General features: G+C 43.6%; 1 protein-coding gene across 2 annotated transcripts in view; it reads right to left on the bottom strand.

The window, feature by feature from the left end:
• bbs9 (Bardet-Biedl syndrome 9) overlaps positions 1-17,338 on the bottom strand; it is a 173,465-nt gene that overhangs the window by 79,467 nt on the left and 76,660 nt on the right. For both annotated transcript variants that reach the window (XM_084435671.1, XM_084435670.1), the window contains one exon: positions 4,557-4,739. In XM_084435671.1, coding sequence (XP_084291797.1) covers positions 4,557-4,739 — 183 coding nt within the window. The remainder of the gene's footprint in view (positions 1-4,556; positions 4,740-17,338) is intronic.

Below are 17,338 nucleotides of genomic sequence, written 5' to 3'. Positions count from 1 at the left end.
GGTCAGCATCCTCAGTGTGAGGAAGCCAAGGGAAAAATAAATCAGCCAGTCATGCATTGAATCAATGCCATTGGTCTCTATTAAGGCCCCGTCCACACTACTGCGTTTTCGTTTAAAAACGGAGACCTTTTGCTACGTTTGCACCTCCCGTCCAGACTAAAACGGCAAAAACGGAGACTCAAAGCGGAGGACTTTAGAAACGATGATGTAGTAGAGGCTCACGCTCGGCTCTATGATGGGGTGTCATCAGTCATGGCGTATATCTTTGCTAGCAGCTGTTGTGCAAGTAAATTCTGCATTTTACAGTGCTATAACTGCCTACATGCGCCGGGGGGCAAGCTATTATTCCAGCGATCTGTGACAATTCCCGTGTGCAGCGGCGGTATCGACCGTACATGGAGCGTCGGTTTTGGGAACCCGGGAAGAACCAGCGCATGGTGGGATAATTTTATCAATGAAGTTGTGTTTACACCGGCACGCGCATGCCCAGTGTTGGTGAATGGTCACATGATCCGCGATTTCAGTCGTTTTAATGTGGACGGAGATCAGTTCTAATACGCAGCTAAAACGCTGGTGTGGACGGAGATCGTATTCGTTTTAATTCTCCGTTTCTAAACTAAAACGCAGTAGTGTGGACGGGGCCTAAGTGAAGCTTCAGCGTTACCCATTGCTGGTCAGCTGAGCCTTGAAAAGCTCAGAGTAAAAAATAATTAACACCTTGTTTCATTACATCTATCTTTTAATGACTCAGCGTTTTTGAACATTGAATGAACGGTTTAATGACTCAATCAAAGACAGTCCGTTGCCGTAACAATGTGACAGCGCGCTGAGTGACAGCCTTTCAATGCGCAGAGACGCTGTTTAGTTTCGGCTACATTGGTTACTGAAAATGTCCTCGTTTTTGTGCATGCTGACCACATACATAACATACAACACATTTATATAGCAACAGATAAATATAAATAAATCCAAATAAATAAATAAATAAATGGCGGTAATACCGCATGTCGCGCTAAAGAGCAACTCAAAATTACCACAAGGGAAATTCCTTCACCGCGACAGCCCTAAGATGAATATGTAAATATGTGCTCCAAACGAACTTTGTTTTGGTCTGATTTTGTTAGAAATAACGTCACACCAGTTCATTCATATCATTAAATTGGAGGCTTCTCTAATATAGTTCACTAAAAGAGCTTTTTTTATGTAATTTCATTTCATTAAATGTTCTGCCCATCAGATGAAGCAAGTTTAAACACAAATAGTAATAGCACATTTCTTCTGACAAAGCATCATGATTGGAAGCATCATGTCTGTCTGCATTACAATCGAGAGCAAACAAGGTGAAAATGCACAATAAATATCTGTCCATGCATAAATTATCTACACAATTATGATGTTTTCCTAATGACATTGAGTTCTTTGGTCTCAAGACGGCCTCATTTTAATCAACAGTTGCGTCCCAATTTGTATACTTGTGCACTATTTTATGCCATTTTGTATTGTAAATTAGTGTGAACATTGAAAAGCACTTAATGTAGTATATGTTAATATTCTATTAAATATAATATAATATCGCACTTCATGCGCTCAACTGTCACAGCTTTCCTTATGAAGAGGAAGAAGACAGTCTATTATATGACAAAAACCCTTATAAAGTTCATACACTAGACAGCAGAGTGCATAGTGCATAGTGAGCGTAATGAGCTGCTTTTCAGACATTTGAAACAAAAGTTTTCCTAAAGCAATGAGTGACAAGACAAGCCTGCACATGTGAGAACTGACATCAGAAAGAACACAACGACACTGGAGTCTGTTTCCACCGTATCAGAAGATCATCATCACTGGAGCCGCTGGAACTGATAAAGCACTGCAGGAATTATACTGGCTGGGACGGACACTTTAGGTTTTACAGAAAGGCTGTGAGGAAGGGGTCGGGGCTGCAGCAGGGAGACAGGAGAGTGTGTGTGTGTGTGTGTAAGCTGTAAGGAGGGGTCAGGGTTCCAACAGGAGACAGGATTGTGCGTGTGGCTTTCCCTCGGTTTCTCTATTCTCTCTAAATCTATCCTATTCATTTTACAACAAAATGTCTGTTTCTTTCTTTAGCTCTCTATCTCTTAAACTCAGGCAGTTTTATAAAGCGGCTGAGGCTCATCACACTGGGATAAAATCAACGGTGGGTTTTTACTGCATTGGTTTCAGACTTCAGGGATTTAATTAAGTAAATTAAAAGACTCATATTTAAAGCAATAGCCCATTTAAAAAATTATAATTCTGTCATCATTTTACCCTCATGTTGTTCCAAATGTGTATGACTCTCATGCATGGCTCCGTTTTATTGAGCGGAAGCATTTATATGAGTTCAGTTTGAGAGCTGGAGGAACTGCACTTCTCACCACGGAACACTTCAAACACAGAGACTTTGATCGCACCTAAATTCTCACAGTTTGAACAAGACGCCTTCCGTGGTGACGCTGCACTGCATGTCTGTTCTCCTCTTTCCCCGTAGTGGAGCGCTACATTGGCGGAGAATGCAGGCAGGAGACCCCAGACATGAGGATTCTGGCGAGGCAGCCTATCCCCCTAGTGTGGAGGATGTCATCCGTCATCCGCTGAAGTGTTGATACGTCAACAACAGTTATCAGAACAGCTTGTAGTGGGACCGAGGAATTAAGGTGGCTGAGGAACTGGTGCGTCTTCGTTCAGACTACACCAGGACCCACTTGGCAGATGCCAGACCCGCGGCGCAACCCATGGCACTTCCAAGGATGACTGAGCAGGATGACCCGGAAGCTTTTTTACACACATTTGAGGTGGTCACAAGGAGAGGGGGCTGGGAAAAGTCGGAAGGGATCCAGAAGCTAACACCCCTTCTAACCGGGATGCCCCAACAAGTTTATTTCTTCCTCCCACCAACCTACCTGGATGACTATGATTTTCTGAAGAAAGAGATCCATCCTGGCTCAGGTAGGACTCTCCCCTGTCTGTGCTGCTCAGAAGGTCAATGATTGGGTGTATGATGCGCAGGTACCCATCCGCATACAAGTGGCCCAACTGACCCGACTCATTAAGCTATGGTTGTTGACAGATGATGTCACCGTGACTGAGATCGTAGGGGAATGTCACTGTGGATAGCACTCTACCCCACCCACACCGACACACTGCTGGACTACAAAATCCACAAATGTTAACAAAGCTGGTGTAGGCAGTGGAGCTGTCTGAGGCCGCAGTGGCAAGGGAGTACAGTACGGTGGTTAAGCATGTTCGTGAGATTAGAGAAATATTTGTGGCCTTGATGGCAGACAAAGTTGATCTTGTGGTAGACCTGAATCCACAGCTTGACCCACACCAAAAGAAAGAACTGGAAGCCCTGATCCGAAGCTTCCGTGATGTATTCTCCAACTGTCCAGGACGCACTTCTGTCCTGTCACATGACATCCGGACCCCCATGGTGTCACAGCTCGGCAGCAAGCCATTGAGGAGGAAGTGGAAAAAAATGCTCTGCTTAGGAGTTACGAGCCTTCCTCCAGCCCGTGGTCCAGCCGGGTTGTGCTAGTCCCCCAGCCTGACGGCACCCTCCGCTTCTGCAATGACTTTCGTAAGCTTAATGAAGTGTCGGAGTTTGACAGCTACCCAATGCCCCGGTAGGTTGAACTCATTGAACGCATCGGTAGGACCCGGTATATCTCCATGCTGGACTTGACAAAGGCAAGTACCCCTCTCCACTTCGGCAAAAGAGAAGACCGCCTTCAATACTTCGTCAGGGCACTGGCATTACTGGGTCTTACCTTTCAGCCTGCATGGGGAAGCAGCGACCTTCCAAAGGCTGATGAACTGAGTGCTTCGACCACACAAGGCCTATGTAGCCGCCTACCTGGCTGATGTGGTCATTCACTCTGAGAGCTGGGAGGAAAATTTACTTCGACTGAGGGAGGTGCTGACTGCGCTACATCGTTCTGGACTAACGGCTAACCCTGAAAAATATAATCTGGGGCTTTCGGAGGCACAATACCTGGGTTATTGCATTGGAAGGGGACTTTTTGAACTGCAAGAGTGAAAAGTAAAGGCGAGAATCCCCGGCCCTCTACAAAGAAACAGGTACGTGTCTTCCTGGGGTTAGCCGGGTATTATAGATGTTTTATTCCGAGATTCTCTTCTCTGGCTTGCCCCCTGACCAACTTGACCTGACCAAGAAGGGCCAGCCAGACAAAGTACAATGGGATGCTGCAGCCGAGAGAGCCTTCCAAAAGAATACAGACAGCGTTGACCTCAGCGCCAGTGCTACATGTCCCAGATTTCTCCCTGCCATTCATCCTTGAATGAAAGGCAGGTCGGGTCGGGTTAAATGATTTCGGGCTTCAGTTTAAAGCCTGTGCAGACCTCTAGTTTGTGTGTTCTCTCACCAGTTGTGGTGTGTTGTGCAGTAGTGGCAGTAGTGTGCGTATGTTCTCTCACCAGTTGTGGTGTGTCGGTCAGCAGTGGCAGTAGTGTGTGTGTGTTCTCTCACCAGTTGTGGTGTGTCAGTCAGCAGTGGCAGTAGTGTGTGTGTGTTCTCTCACCAGTTGTGGTGTGTCGGTCAGCAGGGGTAGTAGTGTGGCCTCCAGGATGTCGCTCTGCTCTGAGTTCAGTCTCTGCCACAGAGACAGCAACAGGATGAGCAGGTGAGTCGCACTCCTCAAACGCACAAACGCCTGGTTTAAACGCTCCCGGGTGTCTTCTGCTGCGTCTGCTAGTGCTAGAACCTGAAACACACACACAATTCCCATCAATCTCGTCCATTAGATTATCATTATTTGAATAGTACTTAGCTCTATTAGTAGTAATGAGAATGAAAATGCTCCTGAAAATCATGTAGCAACTAAGGCTTTAATGTCTTTATGCAAAAAATAAAAAAAATGTTCTCTTTTAATTTTGGAGTAAGATCTGACAGTATAGTCTTGACAGGTTATGTAAAATTCACAATAAGATGTTTCTTGTCATGAGCAAATGGAAAAATGAATATGGTCTCAGACAGTGTGAGGTAAAGTGAGCCATTAGTGCGCCGCTTAAAGCCGGTTTGAGTAGATATTTTATATAGTTCATTGAAAAGTGTGATATGAGAGGCTGCTGAAAGAGCTAAACGAGTGAATATAAACAGAATAAGAGAAAAAGGAAAAAAGGAAATGTCTCGGGTTACGACTGTAACCCTTGTTCCCTGAGAAGGGAATGAGACACTGCGTCGTAACAACACTTTGGTTAAGGTGAAGGCAAGCTGCGCACCTGATAGGCCATAGAGATAGCCTGAACGATCCAGTTGCTGATGGCCTGTTTAGAAGCGGGAGCCCCTTTTTGGGAGACCCGAAACACACCAGCAACTGGTCTGACTTCCGCCAATGAGAGGATCTCTGAACATAAATACTGAGAGCTCTGACAGGGCAGAGCAGATGGAGTCTCTCATCTTCCACTGTAATGTGAGGTGGCGGATGAAAAGCCTGCAGAACCATAGGCCGTGCTGTATTAGGGGCAGGGGCAAACTCCGGGCACTCAGGAGATATAGAGAGGGCCTGAAGATCTCCTACTCTTTTAAGAGAAGTGGTAGCTAAGAGAAAGGCTTGAGAGAAAGGTTTTTGGCCTCAGCCGACTCTAAAGGTTCAAAGGGGGCCTCAATCAGCCTTTCTAGAACCACTGCCAGGTCTCATGTGGGAATTCTGATCCGAGTCGAAGGCCTCATCCTCCAAGCCCCACGGAGGAACCATATGACCAGCTAATGTCTTCCCAAAGGCCCATCACTTAGAGGAGTGTGGAAAGCTGCAATGGCAGCCACATACACCTTGAGTGTGGATGGGGTAAGACCAGCCGAGAAGCGGTCTTAAAGGGACTCCAGCACTGAAGCCACCGGGCAGTTAACTGGGTCCATGCCACGCTCTCTACACCAAATGGTGAACACATTCCATTTCAGGGCGTACAATTTCCTTGTGGAGGTAGCCCTTGAGCTGAGTATGGTCTCGACTACTCCTGCTAACAGGCCGGCCTCTCGGTACTGTGCCCCCTCAGAGGCCAGACCCACAGTTTCCACAGCTCTTGACCGAGGGTGGAATATTGAGCCTTTCGCCTGTGAAAGCAGGTCCCTCCTGATGGGGATCTCCCATGGAGGGCCATCCAGGAGCGACATTATGTCTGAGAACCATACTCGGGCCGGCACCACGGGGCAACCAGGAGCAGACTGACCCTGTTGCGACGGACTCTCTCCAGAACTCCAGAATGTATGTTGCTCTGAGAGACAACAGTCTCCCCTGGGACCACAGGAGGATCTGATGCGCCAGTCTGCATAGAGGGCGTGATCTCAGACCCCCCTGATGATTTAGATAGGACACCACCGACATATTGTCTGTTCTCACAAGAACGTGGTGGCCAGGAGGAATGATGGTCCTGCCACAGACCTCTCGTAAAGCGGCCTTCCATGACCGCGCCCCAGCCTGTGAGGGAGGCGTCCGTCGAATCGGCTTTCCGGTGACATGACGCTCCCACCACGGGACCTTGGGACAGGAACCAAGGTTTCTTCCACATGGATAGGGAATGAAGGCATCTGCACATAGCCCTGATCATGCGGAACAGGTTCCCCCTTGGTTTTCAACCACCACTGTAGGGCTTTCATGTGCAGCAGACCGGATGGAATCACGTTGAACGCAGCTGCCATGAGCCCTAACACTCTCTGAAAATGTTTCACAGTGATGGCTTGGCCTAGCTTTATCCTGGTCACCGTGGCCAGGATGGACTTGATACGTACAGGAGACATTCGTGCCCGTGCCGTGATCGAGTCCCACACCACCTCCAGAAACGTAGTTCTCTGGGCGGGTGCCAACACGCTCTTCTTTGTGTTGAGTTTCAACCCCAAGCTCTGGATCTCGATGCCGAACTGCCAACTCCTGCGACTGGGCCAGAATAAGCCAGTCATCTATATAGTTTAGTCAAGTCAAGTCAAGACAAGTCACCTTCATTTATATAGTGCTTTTAATAATATAGATTGTTTCAAAGCAGCTTTACATTGATAATAGGAAATTAAAGTCACTTTTTACTTTACAAAAGATTGTTTGACTTTACAGCAGCTCTAAAATTAAGTTACTGTCCAGCTAAAGTTAGTTTTCAATGATTCACTTCCGTTGCAAAGATCATTAGTTATTAACTTAGTGTTCTAACAGAACAACGTTCTAACAGAAAACCCATAACACACTTCGGCACAAAACAGTGCCTGGTGGCTCAAGAAAGCAAACCTTGAAATAGGTTCCAGGGTGCAAGCCTTGACATTTTTTGAAAAAAAGGTTATCTCTGCGCAAACTTCAAAAACGCAAACCAGCGAAAACGCTGACGGTGTGCAATGCGTATTAGGTGTTTGGTCTATATTTATGGGTGTTTGAATATATACAGTATGTGCGCAGGTGTGTAGTCTTTCTTTACAAATTGACCTCAACAAATTACTTGTCTGGCCTTAAAAATTTATAATACAGAATTATTTATCGCTTCCGTGTAGCCATGTGAACTGAAATTATTTTGACAACGTTTTTTCTGTACAGAGGTAAGGGGAAGGGAAGGAGGCCTTCACAGGGGAGAGACTAGTTGACAATTCAGGACTGCATTGTGTCCAGGTGCAGGTCCTTCATCAGATCTGGATCCGGCTTGGATTCGACGGACTGCGGTAAACCTCAGGGTAAACAGAGAGACTAATATTAGTGTAGATGCCATGCTTCATATGATGTAACAAGTACATCAGGATTTATGGGAAGTGTTCTCGGTTCCGGCTGACCTAATCTATGCAGCCTAACATTGAATTTATAGAAGTTTATAATGTGTTATGTGCATGCTAGGTCAAAGAGATGTCTTTTTAGTCTAGATTCGATCTGACAGAGTGTGTCTGCTTCCTGGACAATGTTAGGAAGACTGTTCCAAAGTTTTGGTGCTACTGGCCGGAATTTTGAGATCGCAATAGACGTGAAGGACTATAATGCGTTAAGAGCTCGCTCAAGTACTGGGGAGCTCAAACATTTAGTGCTTTGTAAGTAATCAGTAATATTTTAAAATGTATACAATGTTTAATAGGGAGCCAGTGCAGCGTTGACAGAACTGGGCTAATATGATCATATTTCCTGGTTCTGGTAAGAACTCGAGCTGCTGCGTTTTGGACCAACTGTAGTTTGTTTATTAAGCGTGCAGGGCAACCACCCATAATATCCTTACAATAATCTAGCCTTGATGTCATGAACGCATGGACTAATTGTTCTGCATTTGTCAATGAGAGCATATGACATAATCTATATATATATTTTTAAGATGGAAAAAGACGGTTTTAAAGATACTAGAAACGTAATCCAATAATTAGAATCTCTGTTTTTTCAGAATTAAGTAGAAGGAAATTACTAGTCATCCAGTTTTTTATATCAGCTATGCATTCTGTTAATTTTGTGAATTGGTAAGTTTCGTTAGGTTTTGAAGAAATATACAGCTGAGTATCGTCAGCATAACAGTGAAAACTAATGCCATGCTTCCTAATGATATCTCCTAATGGTAGCATGTACAGAGTGAACAGCAACAGTCCTAGTACTGAGCCTTGTGGTATGCCATACTGAACTTGGGATTGATAAGACATCTCTTCCTTTACTGCTACAAACTGATAACGGTCAGATAATAATTATTTAAACCATGCTAATGGAATTCCACTAATGCCAACATAATTTTCAAGTCTATTTAAAAGAATGTTGTGGTCAATAGTATCAAATGCAGCACTAAGATCGAGTAACACTAATAGAGAGATACAACCACAATCGGATGATAAGAGCAAATCATTTGTGACTCTGATGAGAGCTGTCTCAGTACTATAGTGCGGTCTAAATCCTGACTGTAAATCCTCGCAGATACCATTTCTTTCTAAAAAGGAATAGTTGTGAGGATACCGCCTTTACCACATGGATGCCCTGAAGCCTCAGCAGAGCTTGAGCTACATCCATGCACTTGGTGAATGTGCGAGGGGAGAGAGCTGGGCCGAACGAAAGAACCCGATATTGGAACACTTCGCCCCCGAAAGCGAACCTGTGAGATGGAAGGATGGATATGTGGAAGAATGCGTCCTACAGATCTATCGTGACAAACCAATCCTTGGATTTGATCTGACTCACGATTGTGGGAATAGTGAGCATCTTGGACCTGAATCTCCTCAAAGACCGATTCAAGTGCCTTAGATCTAGAATTAGACGCAACTCCCCATCCTTCTTGGGAACTATGAAGTAGCGGCTGTAAAACCCGGACTCCTTGTCCAGCGGAGGAACACACTCTATGGCCTCCTTTACCAGCAGGGAGTTTACTTCTTGTTCCATTAGCCAACCCTGCACTGGGTCGACTGCAGTCCACACCACCCCGCTGAATTTCGGTGGGCGGAAATCAAACTGCAGTCTGTAACCCATCTCTATCGTAAGCAGGATCCAAGGAGAAATATTTGGTAGGTTTTGCCATGCCTCGAAATATTCTACTAAGGGAACCAGGACGCAAGCCTGTGGGGCAGACAGTGCAGCGTGCGTTCGCTGGAAACCACCTTTTCGTCACCTGAAACCTGTTGACGACCGTTCTGACGGCGTCACCGAACAGGCCAGAAGGTGAAATCGGGGCATCAAGGAGGAAAGCCCTGTCTTTCTCCATGATGCCCGACAGAACCACAAGTGCCTCTCCGTGACCACCATAGCTGCCATAGAACAGCTGATGGTGCAGGCCGTTTCTTTGGTGACACGGAGAAACAAGTCTGCAGCCTCACGAAGCTCAGCAATATCCTCAGGTGTTGGTCCCTCGCCCTCATAAATATCCTTGAGAAGGACCCGCAGCCATATAAGCCTTGCCCACCAAAGTAGATGTATCACGGCAGGGTTTCGTGGGCAGCACTGGGGTTTTTAGGGATGACGCAGCGTTGGGGGAAAGATAACTAGCCAAAGGCTCTTTCACCCGCGGCATCATCCCATAGCCTTTCTCTCTCGCCCCCATGATGTTTCTGTAATCTAATACTGGGGGGTTGGGCAGACGAGAGGTGTGTGGTTTGTTCCACGATTTACACAACTCGTTGTTACTTGTTGTGTAAATTGGGAAAGAGTGGCAAACCCTGGTGATGAGGTTACTCTCTGTGCTGCAGGAAGTGCTCGTCCAACTTGCTTTTCGCCTGCGCTTCCTGCCTTTCACGTGGCCAGCTGATGCTTAGTCTGTCCACAGCACGAGAAACAACCTCTACCAGCTCCTCATATGCGGGGACATGAAGTGGCGAATCTTTAAAATCCCCGCCTTCGATGCTGAGCACATCCACTTCCTCAGAAGCAGACAGCTCAAGCATCGGGTTCTCCACTCGTGGGCGAGCTTTCGCACGAGGAAGGAGAACATCAGAACGGGGAAGGAGTGCCTCAGCAGTCTCAGGATCCCCTGCCAGATCCATCTGCGAACCCCATGATGCGACCCGAACCACAGGGAATGCTAGCCTGGCCATTGTCATTAAAAATCTCCCCTCGAGAGCTGCCTGAGCATGCTGCGCTCCCAAGCAGTGTAACACATTTGGTGTGTGTCCCCACCCGTTACATATCTCGGACAGCGATGCACACACCTCTTAAACTGCAGTTGGCTCGCCATGGAAAATGAACGTTCCCAAAGGGTCCCTCGAAAGGGAAAACACACACTGCTGCACGACACGCCACAACTGGTGACAGAAACACATACACACTCACACAGACACACACACACACACACACACACACACACACACAATCTTGTGTTCAGCCCAACACACAGACCTCACCTGTAGAGTCAATCATACTGTGCCTGAAGACACTCGGCACTAAACACAATGAAGCAGTGTTTGAGAGAGGCATCTGCTATTAAAGATCAGGCTGTAGTGATAAAAAGCTCTGAACAGCCAATCCAAATAGAGCTTCAGTGAAGGAGCGTTTGTGAGCGAGAGAACAAGAGCTGATTGATGCCAGCTGAGAGAAAACAAACACACATTTCAGGTTCTCAGAGAGAAACTACTGCATGAGGAATCGCTGAAACACTCTGGAGAAAAGATGAGAGGCATTTCTTGGGCTTGTTTAGTAAAGAACAGAATATAAGAAAAAAAAAAACAAGATGATAAAATATCATCTTATCTTGTAAAATAACTTATCTTGAAATCAAAATGGATGATTCTTATTTTAAGGAATATTGCAGTGTTTATTGTAAATGATTTATCGGTGCACAACATTATTGTGTTAATAATCTTGAATCAGAATAACTTCCACTTGCAGCATCTCATCTCTTCTCTTCTCTGATGACGAGGGCGGGGCTTTAACCTGTCACTCACATGAGATCAGCCAATAGCAAACCACAACCATCCAATCAATTCCCCACGGACACAATCAAGCCCCGCCCACATTTGTTCTTGTTCCAGAAGCGTTTCACTCGACACAATATACGACACAATAGGGAAGACATGAGCACAATTTACATTTCATGCCAACTTTAAATACTGTAATTAAGTACTTTATTTAAAGCAGAAAACTAAAAATATTGGAGAAACAGGAAGTGGGTTTTCATTATGTACAAGGTTAAGTATCACTTAAGATGAGTTAGATTAGAAACCACTATCTTGAAGAACTAAAATTCGCTGCTGGTTGGAAAAGAGCTGAACCAGCTGGCGGAGCGTTAGACCCATCGGCGCGGTCAGCTCTTACCCACGGGCACATTCTGCAGAAATTATATACTCTAAAAATACCCCAAACCATTCTGAAATATAACATTTCAAGCCCAAAACAAACCCCAGCCAATGCCAAAGATGGGCAAGCAAATACTTCATTCCCCGAGGGACGAGGCCAGAAGCGGAGAGACAGAAATATCTGTGCAGTCAGAATAAACACAGCTTTTTATAGTTCCTGGTGTGTGTGTGTGTGTGTGTGTGTGTGTAGTGAGTGCTCCTGTTCACACCTTCAGCTGAAACTTCATCAGACTTTCTTCAGAAAATAACATGCAACTCTTGAAGTGTTTCATCATGGAGGTCGTTGAGCCTCTTCACCAGGGGTTTATAAAACTGTGTGTGGGATCCTCACTAAAAGTGTTCGTGCGCCCGAAACACAAAAATGCAAACGCCAAAAAATATTCAGACTTATAAAACCGTGCGAACGCCAGAACCTGCGCATAATTCCCTTTATAATCCCAGTCAGAGGAAGACTGTGAACACGCGTCTCCTCCTGAAATACCCATATATGAGCTAACGACGCCTCGTTTACTATATCCTCATCTGCATATCATTTGCATATTCATATTCATCCAAAAAATCATTTAGTAGCCGATCCTCGCCTTGTTTTAGAATAAATAAATCAATTGTATAAAATACATTTCAGAGGAAGTTTTTCTCAATCTTTTCCACTGGCCAAATAGTATTTTTAATTGCTTTATATTTTGAATGGAAACAGAAAGGCCTTATTGAGCATTATTGATCATAATTTGCGTGTAAATATTTCCTCAGAGCATGAGTTCTGCTATTATCATGCAAACATTAAAACATTATAAACACAGCATGCCACAGGAAAAGTGTTCAACAGCAGCGCATCCACTACTAATATTTCTATTTATTACAACATAAAAAATGTAGTAACTTCTCTGTAATGATTTCCTGTAATTTAAGTGCTTATCTCTACGCCTATAGACTAAACACGTAACACACATGTGCATCACCGTTTCACAGATTTACGTTTTTGAAGTTTACACTGAGATGATAGCGGTATCGTTCTGAAGTTTTAAGTTTTCTGTTTCCAGTTGAAAACGGTGTGGTGTAACGAATGATTATTACAACGGAACTGAACCAACACTGAACTTACTTAATCTGGACAATGACTTTCTTCTGCTGTAACACAATCTTCCTTGCATTATTTTCCTGTTATCACTGTAAAGCTGCTTTAAAACAAGCTGTATTGTAAAGAGCGCTATATAAATAAAGCTGACTGGACTTAGGGTGCCTAAATAAACACTTTTTAACAAAAAGGCCACAAACTTCAGTTGGGTGCAAATGAACGGGGCCTAACAAATGTGAGCATGTAGAAACCACATTACTGATGTGCATCTAGAGACAAAACAGTGACATGGCTTTCAGCTAAAACAGCTCTAGTCCAGGACTGGGCTTAAGCCTGCTCTGGGGAACGGGGATAGATGCACTTCTGCCACAAACAACACAATCAAGCAACTTCATCTGTCAAAGATACGGACAAGACACTTTTGGTGAAGAACATAAGTTTCCATGGGAAAAACTCAAGAATGTCTGATTGCATTTTTCTTTATATAATCATTATTCACATCATTAACAAACCAATCATTATTATACCATAAATAATGTTGAACTTGCATTGAACCCTGAAATATCCCAAAGTCTTCCTTTAAGGACCATTGAGATCTTGTGACGGCATATTTTTCATGACAAATGGTCAAATGACAGATATACTGTCATAAAAATAACATCGCAAAGCAAAATTATTTATGGTACTGAAAATATGCTACAGGATTTTTATGTAAATCACACATACCAACATCTGACATGTGTTAAGGGAAATTTGATTCAGATTTCAAACTCTGGCCACAAAAACTCTTCCAGAACTCATCTAATGTTAAATATTTTCCATCTGCTGCATGAGTGTGTGTGTCGCTGAAATATACATATACACTGCCGTTCAAAAGTCGAGTCTCTTCTGCTTTATTTGATCAAAAATACAGTAATATTGTGAAATATTATTCCAGTGTAAATCATCTGTTCTCTATGTGAATATACAGTAAAGTGTAATTTACTCCTGTGATCAAAGCTGAATTTATCATCATTACTCCAGTCTTCAGTGTCACATGATCCTTCAGGAATCACTCTAATATGAGGATTTGATGATCAAGAAACATTTATGATTATTATCAGAGTTTGTGCTGCTTAATATTTTTTTTTCGGAACCTTTTTTATTTTCAGGCTTCTTTGATTGAAAGAAAGTTCTAATATTTACCATATTTATTTAAAATAGAAATCTTTTATAACATTGTAAATGTATTTACAGTCACTTTTGATCAATTTATTGCATCATTACTGAATAAAAGTATTAATTTCTCTTTTTTTTTAAACACATCATCTGGAAGACATACGTGGAAGAAAAGTTTTAGACCCAGTAAAGGGCCGGCAGTGTTTAATTAGCCTTATCTACACCTGTGTGTGTGTGTGTGTGTGTGTGTGTGTGTGTGTGTGTGTGTGTGTGTGTGTGTCTACACCTGTCACTCTGAAGACCTTTACACCACTAATGAATAACCACATTTAAATCATTTACTAAATGGAAAGTTTATATAAAATAGCTTATCATTGAGAATGCCATCAGAATGACCACATACATATGCTTTCACAGAATGAAGCAATCAATACCAGTATTACAACGAAACATTCATGCTATAACTGGTTACTGAATGTATGTGTGTGTGTGTGTGTGTGTGTGTGTGTGTGTGTGTGTGTGTGTGTGTGTGTGTGTGTGTGTGAGAGAGAGAGAGAGAGAGAGTGTGTGTGTGTGTGTGTGTGTGTGTGTGTGTGTGTGTGTGTGAGTGAATGAGTGTGTGTGTGTGTGTGTGTGTGTGTGTGTGTGTGTGTGTGTGTGAGAGAGAGAGTGTGTGTGTGTGAGAGTGAGTGAGTGTGTGTGTGTGTGTGTGTGTGTGTGTGTGTGTGTGTGAGTGAATGAGTGTGTGTGTGTGTGTGTGTGTGTGTGTGTGTGTGTGTGTGTGTGTGTGTGTGTGTGTGTGTGTGTGTGTGTGTGTGTGTGTGTGTGTGTGACAGAGTGTGAGAGAGTGTGTGTAAGGAAGTCTCCTGTATGAGGGGAAGCTGGGAGGTTGATAACACACACACACACACACACACACACAAACAGGCGCACACATCTTTGTGGGGACTCTCCATAGACGTAATGGTTTTTATACTGTACAAACTGTATATTCTGTCCCCTTACACTAACCCTACCCCTAAACCTACCCATCACACACACACACACACACACACACACACACACACACACTAAGCCTACCCCTAAACCTACCCATCACAGAACACTTTCTGCATTTTTACATTTTCAAAAAAATATAATTTAGTATGTTTATTTACCCATTTCCCTCATGGGGATCACTGGCTGGCTGGCTGGCTGGCTGGTCCCCACAATGGAGGTGATCTCAGGTTTTACTATCCTTGTGGGGACATTTGGTTCCCACAATGTAATATAAACAAACACACACACACACACACACACACACACACACACACACACACACACACACACACACACAGATAAGCATCTGTACCAGCAAGCGATCCTAGACAGTTTCATTGTTGTTTTCCGTCACGGCGCAGAGATTGCTCTGAGATGGACAGAGAGATGCTGCCAAAGACAATACATGTTTATAAACTCGTCTATCGAGGAGAGATGAGGAAGACTAAAGGCATGATAGTATCAGACAACCTATAGAGACAACTAAGATGAGTTATCAGCCGGCTCAGACCTGATACACACGCCACTCCAGTCTCTGCTGCTCTGCCTGGGAAAATCACTCGTTACACACACTTCACTCAGCTACACAACATCACTGATGAAGAGTGAGTGAGTGAGTGTGCGTGTGTGTGTGTGTGAGTGTGTCTGTGAGTAAGTGTGTGAGTGTGAGAGAGTGTGTGTGAGAGTAAGAGAGTGTGTGTGAGAGTGTGAGTGAGTGTGTGTGAGAGTGTGAGTGTGTGTTTGTGTGAGAGTATGAGTGAGTGAGTGAGTGAGTGAGTGAGTGAGTGAGTGAGTGTGTGATTGAGTGTGTGTGAGAATGAATGAGTTTCGCAGTTCTGTCATGATTCTTCTCTTCACAGTGGAATAAACAGCAGATTAAAGGAGTGAGAGAAGCTTCTGCCTACTTGACAACAACAGCTTTTAATGCGTGTGTCCTTTGCAAAGTTATGAAACGCTGTAATTTTCTGTCCACAAAAATGTGTGAAATGTGAAAAAGTGAAGTCGGTGCAGTTAATAAGCAATTGAAACTCAGCGCACCTGGAAAGTGTTTACTGAACCGAGCCGCTCACACACTTTATGATTATGCGCCTCATGCTCACTTTGAAACACATTTCAGTGAGTGATGAACAGAACAAGTGATGTTGTTTATGGTCCTCGTTAAACACTCGTATCCACACTGTCACCACAGAGCAATGCTGCCATTACTCGCTGGCATTGTGGACTTAAATCATACAGAAACTTTTCACAGCTGTCAAGCTAGTTTGGTGATGTCAGTAACTCATGAAAACAAGCTGTAGACTGGAAGTCCTGAGCATCCTCACGGGAAGAGATGCTAAACAGGAACTCTGTCCAGACAAACCGACCCAGGCTCACCGGAAATATGTGTGACTGGTGACATTCGTTGCTTCTTGCAAGTTGTGTAGATGAAATTGAATCAGTGTTTTTCATTATGTTGGTTGTTGTATCACATCAGTTCAGAGATGAAATGTCTAGTGAGTGGAGATACAACGTCAATCACATCTGAATATAATATACCACCTACATTAAACCCTACCCTACTACTAACCAACAGTGTCAACAAAAGCAAACACAAGATAAAAAACGTATTTGCTGAAGCAACCGTGACTCGTATTTTTTATTTGAAATACATTTATGTTATGCTAAGTATACTACAAATACATGCGATTCTACTTTTAGTATACTAAAGTGGTATCCTTAAAGTCTGCTATATTGAAACAACTAATTGTGCACTTAATGTACATTAGTTATTCAGAAATAGTGCTGGGTTCAACTAAAGATACACAAGCTAAAGAGGAACTATTGCAAGTATACTTTAGGAAATATCTTGCCTTTGAAGATATTATACAGAGATCATACTATCTTTACTACAGTGATATTAAAACACACTTTAGGCTTAATATTAAGAAATGTGCAATAAAGTACTCCAGATAAAGTTTAACTATAATAATTATATCTGTGAGTCTCAAGCGATATGTCAGTAAATCTGTTAATGGATTTGTAGTATACTTAGTATGAAATAAATGTCATTTAAACATATTTTGGTGTAGGTTATTTCCACGGTCAGCGTTCACGAGTTCTGGAGTACCCCAGGGTTCTGTCCTGGGACCCCTCACATTCAACCACAACATGACAGGCTTGCAGTGTGAAATTTCATCTTTTTGCACTAAATTTCAATGCATTTGGTAGCGATTTTATTCCTTTATCAATCAGCATTGACCTGTGAGAGGATCTGGCAAACAATCCAGCTCATGACGCTTCTGCCCTGTTAGAGAGAGCTGGAAATACTGCTGTAGTCAAGCATA

This window comes from Rutilus rutilus (assembly GCF_951802725.1).
Source record: "Rutilus rutilus genome assembly, chromosome: 17".
Classification (NCBI taxonomy): domain Eukaryota; kingdom Metazoa; phylum Chordata; class Actinopteri; order Cypriniformes; family Leuciscidae; genus Rutilus; species Rutilus rutilus.
The sequence above is the reverse complement of the archived record's forward strand: the minus strand, read 5'-3'. Positions and strand labels throughout refer to the sequence as shown.